The sequence below is a fragment of the Chlorocebus sabaeus genome, chromosome 5 (genome assembly GCF_047675955.1).
Source record: "Chlorocebus sabaeus isolate Y175 chromosome 5, mChlSab1.0.hap1, whole genome shotgun sequence".
Lineage (NCBI taxonomy): Eukaryota > Metazoa > Chordata > Mammalia > Primates > Cercopithecidae > Chlorocebus > Chlorocebus sabaeus.
In genome coordinates this window covers 58,610,188-58,628,403 of record NC_132908.1, presented here as the reverse complement: position 1 = coordinate 58,628,403, position 18,216 = coordinate 58,610,188, and the positions used below count along the sequence as shown (strand labels likewise).

At 35.1% G+C, this 18,216-nt stretch overlaps 1 protein-coding gene across 2 annotated transcripts in view; it reads left to right on the top strand.

The window, feature by feature from the left end:
- Positions 1-17,972, top strand: part of CDH8 (cadherin 8) — a 417,595-nt gene extending 399,623 nt beyond the window's left edge. The window contains exons 13-14 of one of the 2 annotated variants that reach the window (XM_007993552.3): positions 1,922-2,010; positions 17,871-17,972. In XM_007993552.3, the coding sequence (XP_007991743.1) occupies positions 1,922-1,968 (47 nt within the window). In that variant the 3' untranslated portion in view covers positions 1,969-2,010; positions 17,871-17,972. Of the gene's footprint in view, positions 1-1,921; positions 8,529-17,870 lie in introns of those variants that run through there. The other variant, XM_007993550.3, reaches the window with a different exon arrangement.
- The last annotated feature ends 244 nt before the right edge of the window (positions 17,973-18,216 follow it).

The following is an 18,216-nucleotide window of genomic DNA, read 5'->3' as shown; positions in this document are numbered from 1 at the left end:
GAGAGCTAAGTAGCCAATTACTCTTTATAGCCACATAAGGACTGAAGGCAAGTAGGCCCTTCCAACAAGTTGTATTATGCGATCACTGGCTTTGCAGGGAATCTCACGAATGTATAACCTTCTGATTGCCTTTTTGATTGAAAGTTCCATCTGAGATCAGGGCAGTGTAACCAGTAATAAGATTTCAAAAAATCCCATCACTGGCACTGTCGGAAAGGCTGAGCATGACTGAAATCCTATCATTGTCAGTCAAAAAGATAAGGTAACAGCAGGCATCACTATAAAAGCTCTATAAATGCACAACTTAAACATGAATATCAACATTAAAACGAATATATATATATATATATCCTTATACATATATTTATAAATATATTCATGTATATAGATATGCACACATATACACAATTAAGTTACTGGGTATAATTTATAGTTTTAATTTTTCATCTCATAATCTCATGCATTGCTAAAAAATTGAAATTGTGGCCCTCTTTTTTCATGAATCTAACCTTGAATTTGAAAGAAATTGAATTGAGGGTAAAGGGTTTTAAAAGCAGGTTTTTATTTGCGAACAGAATAACGGCTCATAATACCTGGGCTTAGAATTAAATATGTCACATTGTGAGGCTGTACTTAGACTTTTTAAATGTCATTGTATTTTTTTGTGGGAAAAATAAGTGTAGAATATATTTTGCAGGAAATACTTTTCTATACTTTTTTCAATTTCAATACTGTTTTATTTGCCATAAAAAGTGTCTTTGCACTGTTACTCAGTTAGCCAAACAGTGTTGAATGTATTTTTTGTCCTTGTAATTATTGCTTCTTATGAAAATTGTAGAAGAGCATGTCTTTATGATCTATCATTTAAAAATACATTTATTATCATTGTATTTTTAGTCAACACAAATTTATGGATTACATGGTATACTGTTGATATTGAAGATATTCTAGTCCTAGTATTTTGAGCACAGACCTAGTGTTATGGAGGACATAAAATTTAAAAATTTCCTGACTTGATGGGCTATCTGAGGAACAAGAATTTTGTCTGCCACATTTATTGAGTATCTATCAGTACAGAAATTAAGCTACATGGTTGATACAGAAATATTAAATACAGCAGCATTCTCAAAGTTTTTTTCTTTATTTATAAAATGTACCTAATCAATCTCATAAGAACTAATTGTTGATTTTTTTTTTTCCTATGGATAAATACTATTTGAGTCTGGGTTTAAGTTTGGTTGGTCTGACACTAACACCCCTTAACTTTCAACTAAACAGTTCTCTCTGTAATTATAATATGAGACTTTTGATGATAATAGAAACTAAGTTATATATAGTGGTATGGAAGTACTGAGGAGGAAGTAAGGGACCCCATATGGGAAGACTCAAGAAGGCGTCATGGTGAAATTTTCCAAAAAGATGGGAACTCAAGAATGGGTGCAACAGAAATCACAGCTTTTCCAAATACTAAAAGGGAAAATTATAAAAAGCACCAATGGCACATTTTTGGACATTCAGAAAGATCCAGAAATTAGGTGCTCATAGGACTTCTAGGTTTGCCAAATTGTAGTGTTTTATGGATAGGAAAAATGAGGTTCGGAAACATTATAAGGAATTTTCAGGGTTAAAATACACATCAAATATGTGAGAGAAACAGAAATTACATGCTGGTATTTGGGGTCATCTCCTGAGTTGTAATGTTGTAAGTGATTTTGTATGTATTCTCTTCCTTCCTTTGTGTGTGGAAGTTGCATCTAGGTCTCAAGGTTAGTAGGCATTTGCTGGAGAAAATGGTGCCTTTCTGTAGTATTTCCCCAATTTGAGTTACCTGCCACCATCTAATTCACATCTTGAATGCAAGTATTATTTCTTGCAAGTATCCCTACTAATAGATAATAGATATTTCTATTATTATCCACAGATTACAGAAGAGGGTTGCTAGGAGGAATGTCACAAGATGCTGTCTGAAGAGAAAGACTGTGGAAAACCATGGCTTCAATGAACTCAGAGGTCAGGACCAGAAAAGGAAATGAGAGGTCACCAAAGCCAAATGTTAATGTCTTGGGATTTCTTCTGTACATGCAAAGAACTCCAGGCCATCCTATGATTCCTCATAAATAAGAGGAAGATTTTAACAATTATGCTCTAAGATGGAACATAACTATTTAGGAGTCATTGGGATCACCCTCCCCCTTTCTAATACTGTTCTGCTTTGACTACAAATATGTCTAATGGTTTTCTAAATTTTCTTAACCTCTAAAGTTTGAGAGCTATGTCATCTTTGTCAAGTCTGATTGTTGAGTATGTGAATGGATGTTTTTGGCTCAATGTTAGAGCCAAAATTTATAAATAATAATTATTTATAAATAATGATATTGCAAATAAACTTTAAAAAAGACCTTTAAACATAAAAATCCTTTTATATAAAATACATACTAGGTACTAGGCTAGTAACAGAAAAAGGATATACCCAACACAATTCTCTTGCCTTTCAAGACATGGAGTTAAACTGGATAAACTATAAAAGCAAATAAATGATAAAACATTTGATTTGGCTATCCTGTGGAAGAACTAAGCAGTGTTTTTAAAGCACAGAGAAAGAATATTTATCTAAGTCTGCAAAGGCAAGATATCTTTCTTGAGGCTGTGTTAGAATGAGTCTTGGAGGGAAGCAAATCTTCAGACAGGGAGTATCAAAAAGTAAGGCTAGCTTGAGGTCCTGACACCTGAAAATAAATGGTGATGTGAAGGGATCTCTCAATGGGCTTCATTATTGTGTTTCTCAATGTATGAAATTCTCCAAGTTACGAAAACAATCAGTATCCTTATTTATTTAAGAAATATGTACCAAAGAATTCCCATTCATTTGAGTGCTGGGAATACAGCATTGAATAGGACAAAAGAGATTTTTTTCCCAAAGAACTGTAATATGGAAGAAATGTAAATAAATAGAAATACAAAAAAAAATTTGATATGATAGAACAACATAGATGGATGAGAAATGAAATGTTTTACTTACAGTGGACAGAATGATATTTGAGTTGCCAAGTGAAGTTTTTTTAATCAAGGAAAATCATAGTAAAGAGTTTGGGAATGCTTATGTTAGTTGTTCTCCTAGACTGAATCAGTTGCATATACAAGAAAGAATATGAAGTCCAGATTATAGTGGATAAAGGTGAAAGAGATGCAACAGATGTGGAAACCTGGGCAGAGACCATATTATCCAGGCTTTTGTCAACCAAGATAAGGAGCTCATGTTTACTTCATGTAAAAGAGAAGGCAATTGAAGGGATCCAAAAGCAGGGGGATGATATGATCTGATTTATATTTTTAAAATAATCAGTCTGACTCTTATATGAAAATCACATTGTAGTAGACATGAATGAAAGTAGGAAACCCAGATAGAAGGTTTTTATCATAAGCCAAGGAACATATTATCTTGACTTTATGGAGTGGTAATACAGATAGAAGGAATACCCAGAATTCACATATATTTTGGATATAAAATTGGTAGTAATGGTAGTTCAATTACATGCTCAAAACAAAGATGGAATCTAAAAATAACTCCCAGAATTTTTGGCTTGAACGACTATGTAATTCGTGGGGCCAATGACAAAATTTAGGAAGACAAGAAGTGAATTTGTTTATCAAAGGCTGACATCCTAACTTCTCTACTAATGGACAACAGAAAAGGATAACAGAAATCAGAGTCTTATAGAAATTCTTACATGGAGTGTGCTAGGGACTGTCTTAGTCAGGGTTCTTCAGAGACACAGAGCCATTTGGTGAGAGAGAGGAGCTTTTAGCAGGAATTGGCTCATGAGATTATGGTGGCTGAGAACTCCTACGATCTGTTGTCTGCAAGCTGGAGGAAAACCAGTATTGCAGTTCTGTCTGAGTCCTAAGGCCCGAGAACCAGGGGAGATAAGATGTAAATGCCAGTCTGGAGTTAGGAGAAGATGAAATAAGATATTCCAGCTGAAACAGTCAGGCAGAAAAAAAGGCAACAAATTTCCCCTTCCTGTTCTTTATGCCTTCAGTGTATTAGATGAGGCTTAAGTATACTGGGGAAGGCAATCTACTTTACTGAGTCCATTGATTCAATTGCTAACCTTATCTGGAAACACCATCATGGACACACCCAGGAATAATGTCTCATCTGTGCATCCTGTGGCCTAGTCAAGTTGCCATATAAAATTTATACCATCACAGGGATCATTTGAAAAACATAGCTACATTTTGATTTTTTCTATATATCAATACCTGAGTCAATGAAGGTCACAAGAGACATGATACATTTCGGAAAGAAAAGTTCGGTCAGACTGATCATTTTATATATTTTAGCTTTCTAGAAATTAGAAAAAATGTAAAGGCTCCACTAAAGTTAGTTCATTCTTGGCTGAAGTATGATGGATTCACTTACTGGAAATAATAGTTAGTGGAAATGATGAGATAATATCCCGAAACCTTTATGTATGCTTACGTAAAAGTAGAAAAAAAAAGGCACATATAGCTTTCTCTATAAACATAATACTTTGTCCAGAAAGCGTTCCTGAGATATACCCTTTCTCTTTGGACTGAATACTAAATCTCAAGAGAAGGAACATTTGGTCTTTGTGGTTTAGGTATGATAAAAATTACAGAAGAAACACACTCAAACAAATCATTTTTGTTGGTTTATTGCTACTTACTGATAAAGTTATCTGGTTGTTTGGAAGTTTAGGGTTTTGGCACTTAATTAATGTTAGGTGCATAGAATTGAAGCAATATACATCTGGAGAGAAAAGTCTTATGCAGAGTAAGTATAAGAAATTCTTATATTAAAAGGTTATTGATGAGAATGCATCTAATCTGTCATGCACTTATCATGCTATAAGCCCTGTGCTTCATGTGTGGGGCTTGGACAAAGATAGAAAGACATCCTTCTTTTTCAGAGATTACTGTTTTCTGCAGTAGTTTGACACAGCTCTTGTTTTTAAAATAATAGCATTGTGTGTGTGTTTGTGTGTGTGTGTGTATATATATGTTTTAGTACTTTCAAATTGCCATAAAAATACTGATTCACAATAATGAATGCTTAATGAGGTTACAGATAGAAACATATTTATTGAGCTACACCATTAAAAAAATGAAGAATTCAATCGGTCATTATGGTGAGAGATGGAACATACAAAGGTGATATCACAAGTGCAAGGCAGGAAGACCTGAAGACACAGAGTCTAGAAAATACATTGTGTGTGTCTTAAAATCTGGTGGGAATAAAGTAAAACCAGAAAATTACAGATACACCAATTTTTGCTATGAGAACATCAATAGAAACTAATAGTGTATTAATAAGTAATACCTCTTGTTTTAATATTGTTTGTCCTAGGAATAGAAAGGTCATCTTATAAAATAGTTAATTGACTATCAAACACAAAAATACATACATATGAACATTTCTATAGGTGCATTTTTAAAAAGTGTGATAGAGTTCATGACCTACTTAAGATAAAAACCCTCAGAAGATTAAGCAATATGCATAAATGAAAATGTCCTTAAATTGATAATGGGTAATCAACCCAAATTTTATAGTAAATAAAATAGTTAATAGAGAATTGTAAGGGAAATTTATTTAAGATGGAAATAAGAAAAGGAAGGCTGTCCACATTGCTTTGGTTCAATATAATATTCAAAGTCCTGACTACCACCAATATCCAAAGAAATGCTAAAGCAGAAACAAAGTTTTAAAGCTTTATAGAAAAGAGGGGAACTGTGCCACTATTTACAGATAATATTGTCATAAACATAGAAAGTTAACAGAGTAAATAGACAAACTATGACTACTAAGCAAGTATTTCAGCAATGCCGCTAAATCTGAATGATTTATCTGATGAAAGGAAAATGCTAATGATGTCAATTATATTAGCAATGTATAATTTTTATTCTATTATAATCTAAATAATAACAGAAACTTGTAACCAATTCAATATTTTGTTTTTAAATTTGATTTTAGTATTTGTTGAGCTCTACAATTTTACATAAAATTTAAGTAAGACTAGTGAAGAGATAAGAAAGCAATAGTATTACACTACCAGGTAAAACAAACTTATCACCAAGGTGTAAAAAATAAGACAAGCCAATGGCAATGCACAAAAAAAAATGAGCAATAAAATCAGATATGGAAATCCTGCTGCAGGTACAAAGGCAAGCCCAAGTAAATGAACCAAAACTCAAAGTAGTTTGCTTTTAAAAATGCAAATGTAAAACAGTAAGCTATCACTCTAAATTTATGGGACAAGTATAAAAAGGTGGATACTGTCAAGTGTTAGTGAAAATATTAAGACTGAGAAGATTCATGCATCGTATCTCTTCTGTAATCCAACAATGCCACATTGTGGGGTAAATTCAAGAGAAACTCTTACACAGATTCCTAAGCGAACATGTTCAGTGTTATTGATCAGGCCTTTTTTTTTTTAAAGTGAGGTGCTAGAGGCACTGAATGCATCTGCACTAGGAGAATGGATATTATGTCCTCTTAATAAATACTAAGAGTTACTATGGGGTATTTAGAAGTAATAAAATAAATGCACACAAGCCAGCATGTGTTCATTCTGGAAAAAAATGTCAAATTAAAAATGTAAATTGCAGAATAAAACTTGTGATGAAATAACATCTATAGTCATTTAAAACAAATTCACAGAAATATACATTTTACAAAGATATGTATCCAATAATATTTATTTTTGCTCACCTGAGAAAAAGTGGCTGATCTACTTGCACTAGAGCTCTAATAAACAAATTGATACATAAATAAAAATAAAATAATGTTAGGTATGCTTAGAAAAATCAATAAATAATACATTCCTTGGACTTGGTGTTTGGTATAGGAAAGCAAGTATTACAGTGAGGATGGGTGGTATTCGGACTGTGAAAGTTTGTATGTACTGAAGAAGCTAGACTAAAATGGGAACTCCAGCCTATGAAATTGCGCTGTGTAGAACAGGAACCCATACGATTTAGATATGTATTTTCAGTACAAGTTTAGATTTCCGTTATATTTCACATTTGTTGAAATACCCAGACTAAACGTTCTTAGAAATCTTATTGCAATAAAACTGTTTATTCCTGGATTTCTTAAATATAGTTAGTTAATTACGATTTTGTTCACTGAATAACCAATGTTATCTTTGTAAATAGATGTATTTTGTAAATAAAATTTAAGCATCACTATTGGAATCGATAGACATTACTATTAGAATCAATAGAGAAACTGAGGATTTTTAAGACGTGAAGGGATATGATCAAATCTAATATAATTTTCTTCCTTATAATAGGGTTATATTCAGGATATCACCATCTATTTATTGGGCATCTACACTGCACATAGCTCTGTGATGAGTGTAATTGGGAATAAAGCAGTAGGATAAGTCACAGACCTTGTTCACACAGAGCTAATTGGAGAGATAAATTTAACACACTGAGATAATTAGATGATGTGACCTACCACATATGACAGTATGTAAAGGAAGAGGCAAAGTGTGGGGAAGCTGTCAATTGACATTCAGAAAAAAGAAAAGGTCAAGGAAGTTCAGATGGCTGGAGAAATCAATGTGCAAGAAGTTGAGCTTGTTTTTTCAGGCTTAGTTCCCCATTGAGAAGAGGGCATTTGTGAGACAATGATTGTTCACATAGGTTATCGCAGTAGTCTATGTCTACTTGTCTCCAATCTTCTCCGTCAATTTTTGGAAATCTCTATTATCAAGTAAACATCCTAAAATATCACATCTTAAAATGGCCAAGATCTTAAAATGGCCTTCTAGTCAAGGATGCATATCCAAGAATATTTATTTTTCCTTATTTGAATTTTGCTCTTTGCAGTCGTTTTTAATTTGGTTCAGTATATACTTGTAGAGTTTGTGGGTGTTTCAGGTTTTCCTGGAGTGTATATCCTACTCAAAAGAAACTTCTAGGCTGGTTTTAAGGTTCAAGATGGAGAAGAATGGCCTTGCTATATTAATCAATGACCTCCATGCCAACGTAATTCACTCTAGCTTACTCATCCAAATCCTTTCCTTTCCCTTTTGTCAAAATAAGATTCTCCCCCTCAATGGCCTTTGCTGAAGACACTCAGAAATGTCCTTCTTCCTATTAGTACCTAACTACAGACACTATATTTATACTTAGATTCTCTTCACAGTATTGGGCACAGAGATCAGATGCTAAAACCCCAGGAGTTAAGCAGCCTTCTCGTAAAAGTGGCAAAGTGTATTGAGTGAGTTATTTTACAAATGAAGAAAATAGTCCTAAAAGGTTAATATGTTGGAGGTGAAAAAGAATCAAACCAGTTCAACATCTATATTGTCTTTAGATAACAATGGCTATTGGGGGTGGGGGGGAAAGAATAAAATAGAAACTCAATTCCAAGTAAGCATTTATTTGTCATGTTTATTGAACATGGAAATGATTAAGTACTTTCAGGAAAACAAAGATTTATGTGACACAGTCCTTAGATTGTAATCCTTTAACTTACAGTGACTTGTTTAGTGTTATCCTCTGTAAAATAAACTTGCTCTTAAACTGGGCTCCACAGACATTAACAGTTGGTGTGGCTAATGATCATGAATGAAGAGAAAAATCAGCACACAGTGTCACAGATCTTCCATTATTACTCTCACTGACATCACTTTGTCTTACTTCCCAATATTTTGCTTGATGTATCAGGTAAACCACAGTGGAAGGAAATGTTTTTGTTTGGCTTAACAACAATTAGCTTGACATTTTTTCAGAAACCCCTTGTAGCTTGTATGTACGAATAGCTTCTATTCACTCAAAAAGGTGCACATTTTAATATGATCACATTTTCTGTGACAAAAGAAAAAGAAAATTGGAAAATGATTTTGAAGTTTGTTAAATGGAGTAAAGACAATACTGGAATGTTTTTCTCAATCAAAATAACGTAGAGTTTTTGTTCTATAACATTTTGTCTATCTTATCAGGGAGAACATTTACAGGAATGCAGGTGTTTTGTATTCAGTTGTCACAGCCACTGTATGACTGACCTGTAAACCTGCAAGAAATATTTAACAATCTTGTCAATGTTTGCTGTGGGAAAAGGCATTTTCATGTCTTCATGTTTCTTACAACTTGGGATGGTCCTGAAAGTCCCGTGTTGAAATGATGAAGTACTAGACTATTATAGTCTATCAAACATGTAAGTTAGGCTCATATTATTTGTAAATTTGTACATGATAATATTCGGGCATATTCTACATTGAAGAATGTAGAAACCAATTTTTCTAGCAATAGGGTGGTTTTATAATCACTATGATGATTGCAACCAGTGATTCTGCATCATGCTGCAAAATGATCACTCTCTTCTCTTTTATCCAATGTGGCTGATGTCAAAGGATGGCACACACTCTGCACCAAATTCCTTAATAAGGCATTATAAACACTCTCACAAATATGCTTGTGGGATAATGATGAAGAGGTCCTTAAGGTTGTTTTCTAAGATACATACTCCCTATTTAGACAGAGATGTTTACATAAGATCATTATATCAATTTCCCACACTGTGCCCCACCAACTCATCACTCAAATCAAGCCTGCTAAAATCCCTCTGATCAATTAGGAGAGAATGTGGTAACCAATACAAAGTTAAGTGATTTGGGAAGGTGTCTTCTAACTACTCAGCTCACGTATAACACAAATGTTCATGACATGGCCATATTGAAAGACGAAGGGTCTTCTCCTGGTCCCCATGAAAGAATCTAATAAGGATAAGTAATAACTTTCTGGGATCCCACCCTGAAATTGTTCCATGTTCACTGTTTCTGAGTATTTACTTTATGGCCTAGTCTGTTGGCTACTCCTTCATGGGCTGACCTTCTCTGATGCCATGCTGTGACTCACGCATTCTATTTTGCTTCCCACTTTAGGATTGGATGGTGCAGTTCTTTAAAAAAAAATGACTGGGTTCTACTTGGGTGACCCCTTGGATGTAGAAATATGGTCTTTGAGTTTTAAAAGGTTTGTATCTGAGGAATTGAAATATTCATTTATCAGTTTCTGCAGAATAGCTCCTCTGTATTGCACTATTGGGTAAGGAAAGTTCAGTTTGTTCCTATTGGATCAGAAAGGCAGGAAAAGGGGATATGGGTAATGTCCTGACAGGAAGATATGGCACACTCAAATTAAGAAATTAAGGATGATTTAATGAGTATATAATTTCATATGTATGGGCATAGTTGAGGAAAACCAAGAAGGGTATGCAGAATGTCAAAGCTAACAACAGAAAGGAACCAGCTAATATTATTAGTCCTGACTGGAAAACAAGAATAAGTGGTTGCTGGAAGTTGAAAAGGAAGCTAAAGTTTTTATCTGTGGAATAGGAGACAGGACCTATGGCAAAGAAGGGTGATTGTGCCCTTTCATTTTGTCCACTGATTATGAGGGGCCAGAACAAGGACATAGAAAGAATTAGGCAGGAATAAAGGAAGTAAAATACTATTGAACTTTGTTAATTGATTAGATATTTTGGGATATTATTTTCATAAATTTCTATGCAATGCCAATTAAATAAATGTTATTTTTATCATCATTCTACATATTAAGAAACCGAGAATCTGAAATCTGAAGCAAATAGATCAAAATCACATATCTTCTCCTGATTATAAAGGCTGATATTTACAGCCTTTGAGTGGTTAATTGCTATCTAATGACATTTCTAGGCAGGACCAAAAACATGATCCCATTTATTTGTACCAACAGTGTTGCTGCAAGATTCTCAAATCATATCCCTTGTGGCGGTAAGTCTTATAAAGTCCTACTTTCAAAGAGAATCAAATCATCTCTTAATTTTCATGGAATCCTTAGTCTGCTATTTTTGCTCATGTCCAGCTTTTTCCCATTCCCTGTGAACAATTTGGGAAGCATCACTTTAGGCTGAGGCTCTATTATATTCACAAGACAGATATGTTTAGAAATAAGATTTCCAATATGTTCCCCATCACCCTTTCTCCTAAACATACATTTGGAAAAAAATTCTTTTTGTAACCATTAGAATGAAATTCAATATATAATTCTGGAATGTCTCAATACCTCTTACACTTATGACATAGATAATAACCAAATGCAACCTCATGTTTTCCAGAGATTTTGAATATATGCTTGTCCTCAACTATAGGGGCAAAATTATGTTTCCTGAATACACCTGGAAAGAAAAGAAAGCATGTTTTTCAGGCAATGATACCAGGAGATAATAGACTATTAAATTATCATTCATAGAAGGGGATTTAGCAAGTGTGTGAAATCATCCTCTCCTTACACACTTGGTGCTGAAAGACTGTATACCTGTCTACTGTGAAAAAAGGAAGAAAAAAATAATCTCAATCTTTTCACAAACTCGGGTCATAGAGTTGCTTATTCAGCAAACGCTTATTGGGTGTCCTTGACATTTTTCAATGCATCTTTTGGGGGAGAAATATTTTTCTAAATCATACAGAGACACTATAAGAAATAAAGATATCTGAACTACTGTGAGGAAACATTTTGATGTTCTATGAAAGGAAATATTAAAGGAGCCTAATTTCACTGAGTTAGGCAGGAGGTCCTCAAATTAAAAAGAAAAGGAATTTAAGCTAACATTTAAAGGACAAAAAAAAAAAAATTAGCCAGGTCAGGAGAGAAATAAAGAGAGTTAACATCAGATCACAGGGCAGATGATCCGCATGCTGGAAAAGAGCTTGACTAATTTGGAAAAAATTAAATTGTTGTCAGGTTGCAGTGGGAGAAAGGAAATTTAACATGAGATATAGTTGGAGAGAGAGATAGTGGAAAAATCATACGGGATCTTGTAGAACATTGTGGCAAATATCAATTTTCATTGTTATTCACTTGGGTGGTCATATCTTCATGGCAAGATGACTGTAAGTACTGATATGGAAAAAGCGAATGGAGAGACAAGGCCAGAAACAAAAACATTTTCTCCTGGAAATAGAATTCTAGCTGTTATTTTTTAATGAGTGAATTCACATAGAAATTAAGGTAACTATTGGGTACTAAGCTTCATACTTGGGTGATGAAATAACCTGTACAGCAAACTCCCAAGACACATGTTTACCTATGTAACAAACCCACACATGTACCACTGAACTTAAAATAAAAGATAAAAAGAAGAGAGAGAAGTCCAATATATTTTCGTATTTCCTGGACATTTGTATTTCTTTTTTTTTTTAAAAAAACTACTTAAAGTTCTGGGATAGATGTGCAGAATGTGCAGGATTGTTACACAGGTATACATGTGCCATCGTGGTTTGTTGCACCCATCAACCGGTCATCTACATTAGGTATTTCTCCTAATGCTATCCCTCCCCTAGCAGCCCACCCCACAACAAGCCTGGTGTGTGATGTTCCCCTCCCTGAGTCCATGTGTTCTCATTATTCAACTCCCACTTATGAGTGAGAACATCTGGCGTTTGGTTCTCTGTTCCTGTGTTAGTTTGCTGAGAATGATGGTTTCCAACTTCATCCATGTCCCTGCAGAGGACATGAACTCATCCTTTTTTATGGCTTCATAGTATTCTACGGTATATATGTGCCACATTTTCTTTATCCAGTCTATCACTGATGGGCATTTGGGTTGGTTCCAAGTCTTTGCTATTGTGAACAGTGCTGCAATAAACATACGTGTGCATGTGTCTTTGTAGTAGAAGGATTTATAATCCTTGGGGTATATACCCAGTAATGGGATTGTTGGGTTAAATGGTATTTCTGGTTGTTCTAGATCCTTAAGGAATCGCCACACTGTCTTCCACAATGGCTGAACTAATTTACACTCCCACCAACAGTGTAAAAGCCTTCCTTTTTCTCCATATCCTATCCAGCATCTGTTGTTTCCTGACTTTTTAATGGTCACCATTCTAACTGGCATGAGATGATATCTCATTGTAGTTTTGATTTGCATTTCTCTGATGACCATTGATGATGAGCTTTTTTCTTATGTTTGTTGACCACATAAATGTCTTCTTTTAAGATGTGTCTGTTCATATCCTTTGCCCACTTTTTGATGGAATTGTTCTTTTTTTATTGAAAATTTGGTTAAGTTCTTTGTAGATTCTAGATATTAGTTCCTTGTCAGATGGATAGTTTGCAAAAATTTTCTCCCATTCTGTAGGTTGCCTAGTCACTCTGATGATAGTCTATTTTGCTGTGCAGAAGCTCTTTAGTTTAATTAGATCCCATTTGTCAATGTTGGCTTTTGTTGCCATTGCTTTAGGTGTTTTATTCTTCACTTTAAGTAAGAAATGTACCGTTTTAATTAAGAGCATATTGTTTGAACTTGTAATTTTACTGCTAAAAATTTATCCTAAGTAAATTAATGGATAGGCTCACAAGGACATGTTTAAAGGATGCTAATCACAGCATTGTTTACAATAGCAAAAAGAAAAAAATGGTGCAAATAGCAAAAGAGTACGGTATGTTTGTATAATGAGAAGATTATGTGGTCATATAGTTATTGATATGAAAAGTTTTATATCATGCATTAATTTTAAAAAGCATATTACAAAATATCATATGTAGATTAAGCCTACCATTATTATAAACAATATTAACGTCTCTGTGCCCTATTGGATTTTCATTCACATAGATGATATATTTATTACTTTTAGAGTCATATGAAAGTCATGACAGCCATTTTTAATTTGAAAATGACAGTTATACAAAAGTTCATTTTTATTTCTTTTACTTTTGTCTTCTCTTAATTTATTTTACTATTTGAAAATCATTATTTTCAAAAAGTATTTTTTATGCCTAAATCAGGAAACGATTATTTGTAAGATAATTTTCTAGAATCTGTCTGCTTCTATGTCATCTGGAATGCATGTCCCATATTGTTCCTCAAATTTCCTTACTGCTGCCATTCAAAATGTTAGTAATGGGGCATAGTATAAAAATCATCCTTTGGGATCAGGCAGTCTTGAGTTCAAACTCCAGATGCTACTTATTTAACTGAGCAAAATACAGGATAATTATACACACTTTGATTCCCACTGTTTTAAGTCTCTGTAATGCATTTAGTATAGAGTCTACAACACAGAAGGAATTCAATAATAATAGCTGTAAGTACTATTACCTCTTAAAAATTTGTCCTTAGAATAAAGTAATCACAAGTGAAAGCAAAAATACGTGCCATCTCCCAAACTTGCTTTAGCTTAGCTCATCCAATTATATATAGCCATTAAAAGTGGTCATTATAATAACATTTGAAAAACGTTTAGTGTATTATGTGAAGACCTTTAATAAAAATAAATTGGTTACTGTGTAAAAGAGAGAGAGAGAGAGAAGGAAAGAAGGTCCAGATACTGTACTGAGGAAGAATTATAGTAGAAGAGACGATCGCAAACAAACTAGGAAAGAGTTCAGACATGTGGAAGGAAGCCCCAGGGAAAGGGCTGTTCTGGAGGCCCAGAGAGGAAAGAAATGTTTGAAGAGTGGTCTACTTGGCCGGGCGCGGTGTCTCACGCCTGTAATCCCAGCCCTTTGGGAGGCTGAGGCGGGCGGATCACGAGGTCAGGAGATCCAGATTATCCTGGCTAACACGGTGAAACCCCTCTCTACTAAAAATACAAAGAAAATGAGACGGGCGTGGTGGCGGGCGCCTGTAGTCCCAGCTACTCAGGAGGCTGAGGCAGGAGAACGGTGTGAATGCGGGAGGAGGAGGTTGCAGTGAAATGAGATCGCGCCACTGCACTCCAGCCTGGATGGCAGAGCAAGACTCCGCCTCAAAAAAAAAAAAAAAAAAAAAAAAAAAAGAAAAGGTCTACTTGGCGAAAAAACCTGAGTAATCTAATGAGGTGCAGATGCAAAATATCTATTGAATTTGCCCCTAGTGACCCTTGCAATCCATAGTCAGAGCGGTAGACTGGATTGAATCAAGTAGATTAAACCAAATAAGGGGATGAAAGAAAAAAATGGGATCTTAGGAAATAGAGACAGTAGTTATATACATATTTTAGCTTACCTTCAGAAGCAAATTTCTTCAGATAACAGTTTATAAAAATATATGGGACCATAGGATAACATTTTTAATGTTTATATTTGTATATATAAATATTAGAGAAATGGGATCATGCCCTATGTTATTTAGGATAGACCAGTAAATAAAGAGAATTTGATGACTGGAGATTGAGAGGGATGGCCAAACTGTAGGATCAAAATCCCTGAGCAACATAGAAGAGGTGGAGAGAGGTTATAGTCCAGAGAAGATGGAGAGGAATTGGCCTTTGACTCGGCATCATTTTCTCAGTAAGAGGGAATAACTAATGGATCATTAATTCATCCATTCATTCTAACAGAAAAAAAAAATGAAAGTATTTGTTAATTTCATTATGATCCAGCCACTGTGCCAAAGGCTGGGCATGTTTAGGTGAGAAGACCAACATGGTCTCTGTCATCATGGGGCTTTCAGTCAAGCACAGGTTACAGAAAATAAATAAACAAACAAATGAAAAACAAAGTAAAATGAAATGACTTAAAGAAAACAAAAAGGGCTGGGCTTGGTGGCAGGCACCTATAATCTCCTGGGAGAGGAGGATCACTTGAGCCCAGGAGGGCAAGGTCACAGTGAGCTATGACTGTGCCACTTCCCTCCAACCTGGGTGACAGAAAGAGCAAGGCCCTCTCTCTAAAAACAACAACAACAATAGCAACAACAAAGAAAACAAAAAGTGAGGTTGAATGTAGTGAGAGTGATGAGGGGAGGGAGGGAAGTTTAGATAGAGTAGTCAAGGGAGGCCAGTATCCTCTTGGAAGAGGGGGTGTTTGTGCAGAGACCCCAGTGAATGTGTAAGCTGTTCCAGATCTGAAGGAGGATCCTGCCAAAAAGGCAAAGAATCAAAGAGGAGAGGAGTTTGGAGAGGTATGGCCACCAGAGCTGTCCCTAAACAAAAGCATTTATATACCACAGCAGGAGGCAGACACTGTTGCAGTTACTTAGGGTTTGAAATCATTTAAAAGAAAAACTCTGATGTTAGCTTATTTAAGGAAGGATCTATTGGCAACCTACCCTGTAGCACTTAACCTTATATTGCCCCATAATGATTCTTTTCTTTTTTCCCCCCTGAGTATTTTGAGGTAAAACTCCGCATGGTGTACTCCCTTACGTATCTGTTTCAATACTGTATTTAATCTTTTAAAAATATCACCTGTATTTGGCACAGAACTGGTTCCCAAATATATTACAAGCATTATGCCAGTCTCCAATAACTGCTGAAATGCTGTTACCTGATGTTTCAGCTGCTATCAAGTTCCTAGTTGCTTTGAGACTGTTTTACATTTCATTAGTATAATGATAGAGTTTACAGTTATCTACAGTATGTAATTACATCCATTAATAGTAACACTGCATTTTTACATTAATTATAATGAGAATTAATGAATAGTTATGTGGATTTTCAGCTACAGGGAAAAATTTGGGTATAAATTATTCTTATATAGCTAAAGACGAATTTATGGACAAATTTACCTCAGTAATTCTTTTAGGAAAATATGAGATTTCAAGTTCCAGTAACCATGAATTATGAAATTTAAAAAATATATAAAATGAGAAATTAGAGCCTGTAACTGTACATGAAAGAGGTTTATTGTAAGAGGAGACAGCATGGAAAGGTGTTAATGAGAAGTAGCTAGACCATTATTAGAAGCCATTATCTGCCACTTTCAAACTCTTGTTTAAACTCTTTCACCCTTTGTTTCTTCTTCCTTTGTAAGTTAAGTCTTATGATGACTACTGCCCCAAACTGCGCCAATTTAAAGAAATAATTTTGCAAATTTTCAGTGTGCTGCCTGGCACATTGCAAATACTCTACAAATGGTAGTTGTATATATGGAGAATATGGAAGCTATGTCAATGAGTAAAGGCTTAAGAAATATTATTTTTCCTTAAACATGTAAGAGAAGGCAACATCTTGGTTTAAAACTGTATTCTTTGATGTCCAACAAGAAAAAAATGGACCAGTAGTGTAAGTGAGGCTGAGAGAGTCAGGAGGTGGTTGTGGAAACTGTATTTCATGGCCCATAAAATCAGAGCGGCATTACAATTTTGAATGGAAGACCAACCGCAGTTAAAAAGTAAATTCCCTCCTGGCATGCATATTATCCATAATAAGGCAAAATGAATTTACAAGCATCTCACTGAAATGCAGGGGAGTAAGACACTAAAATTATTCTAGGTGCCCAAGGCCGGTTAAAGAAAAATTAATGTGTTATAGAAATTATTACTAATTTAGGATTTGCAAAATGCTTTCATGGGTTTACATGCAGCCTTGCTCCCTAAATATTTCCTCTCTTTTCATCCCTCCCTCTCTCTCTCCCTCCCTCCATCCCTTCACTCTCTCTCTCTCTCCTACACACCCCTCTGGTTCCTGAAAGTGAAGGCTTTTGCTCCAAAGGTTTTCAGGATGCTGTGATTCATGATGCAAATAGATGGGAATGTTTTGTCCCTTTTGATGTTTGTACTTTACATCCTAATTATCTGAACTTCTCTTATTAAATTATCAAATCCTGTGACAACCATTGTCGTAATCAGGGCAGGGATTATCATTCCCATTTTGGTGTCTGGCAAATATTTGCCCTGGATGCTATTAAGCTACGTGATCCTTCCCTCATCCAATTAATCACAAAGAAAATAGAAGGCAAAATATCTGAGCAATCAGTGTGGTCAGGAACAATTCTCTACACGAATTTCTCTTTCTCTTATCCACTGCCTCAAATTAAGAGCACATCAGCATTATAAAGAAAGGAAAATACCTTGACGGTTTCCAAATCTTGAGAAAGCACAGGATCATTCAGTAATGAGATTTCCATTCCCTCTTGTACTTCCTATGCAGGGCAGTGTCCCATGCAGATGGCTGTCAAGCAAGCCTGGGAACAATATCACCAGCAAAAGTTGCCTGATGGAGACAGAAAAGGAACCCTCTGTCCTCTGCCTGCAGATTTGAAGTGACCTCTGCTTGAAGTCTTTGCCTTCATTAGCAGAAAATTCCTTGCTTCACGATTGGAGACGTGGGCTCAAGAGAGGCAGACTAATGTTCTCTAAATTGGGTTTAAGATTAGACCTCCACTCTAATATCCAGCTACATTTAGGGTCTTAAAGAATCCTAATTTCCTCCAAAGGGAGCCTAATTTAATCTCCCTTCCAGGTGGGCTCTTGAAAATGTGCTGCAGCATAGACAG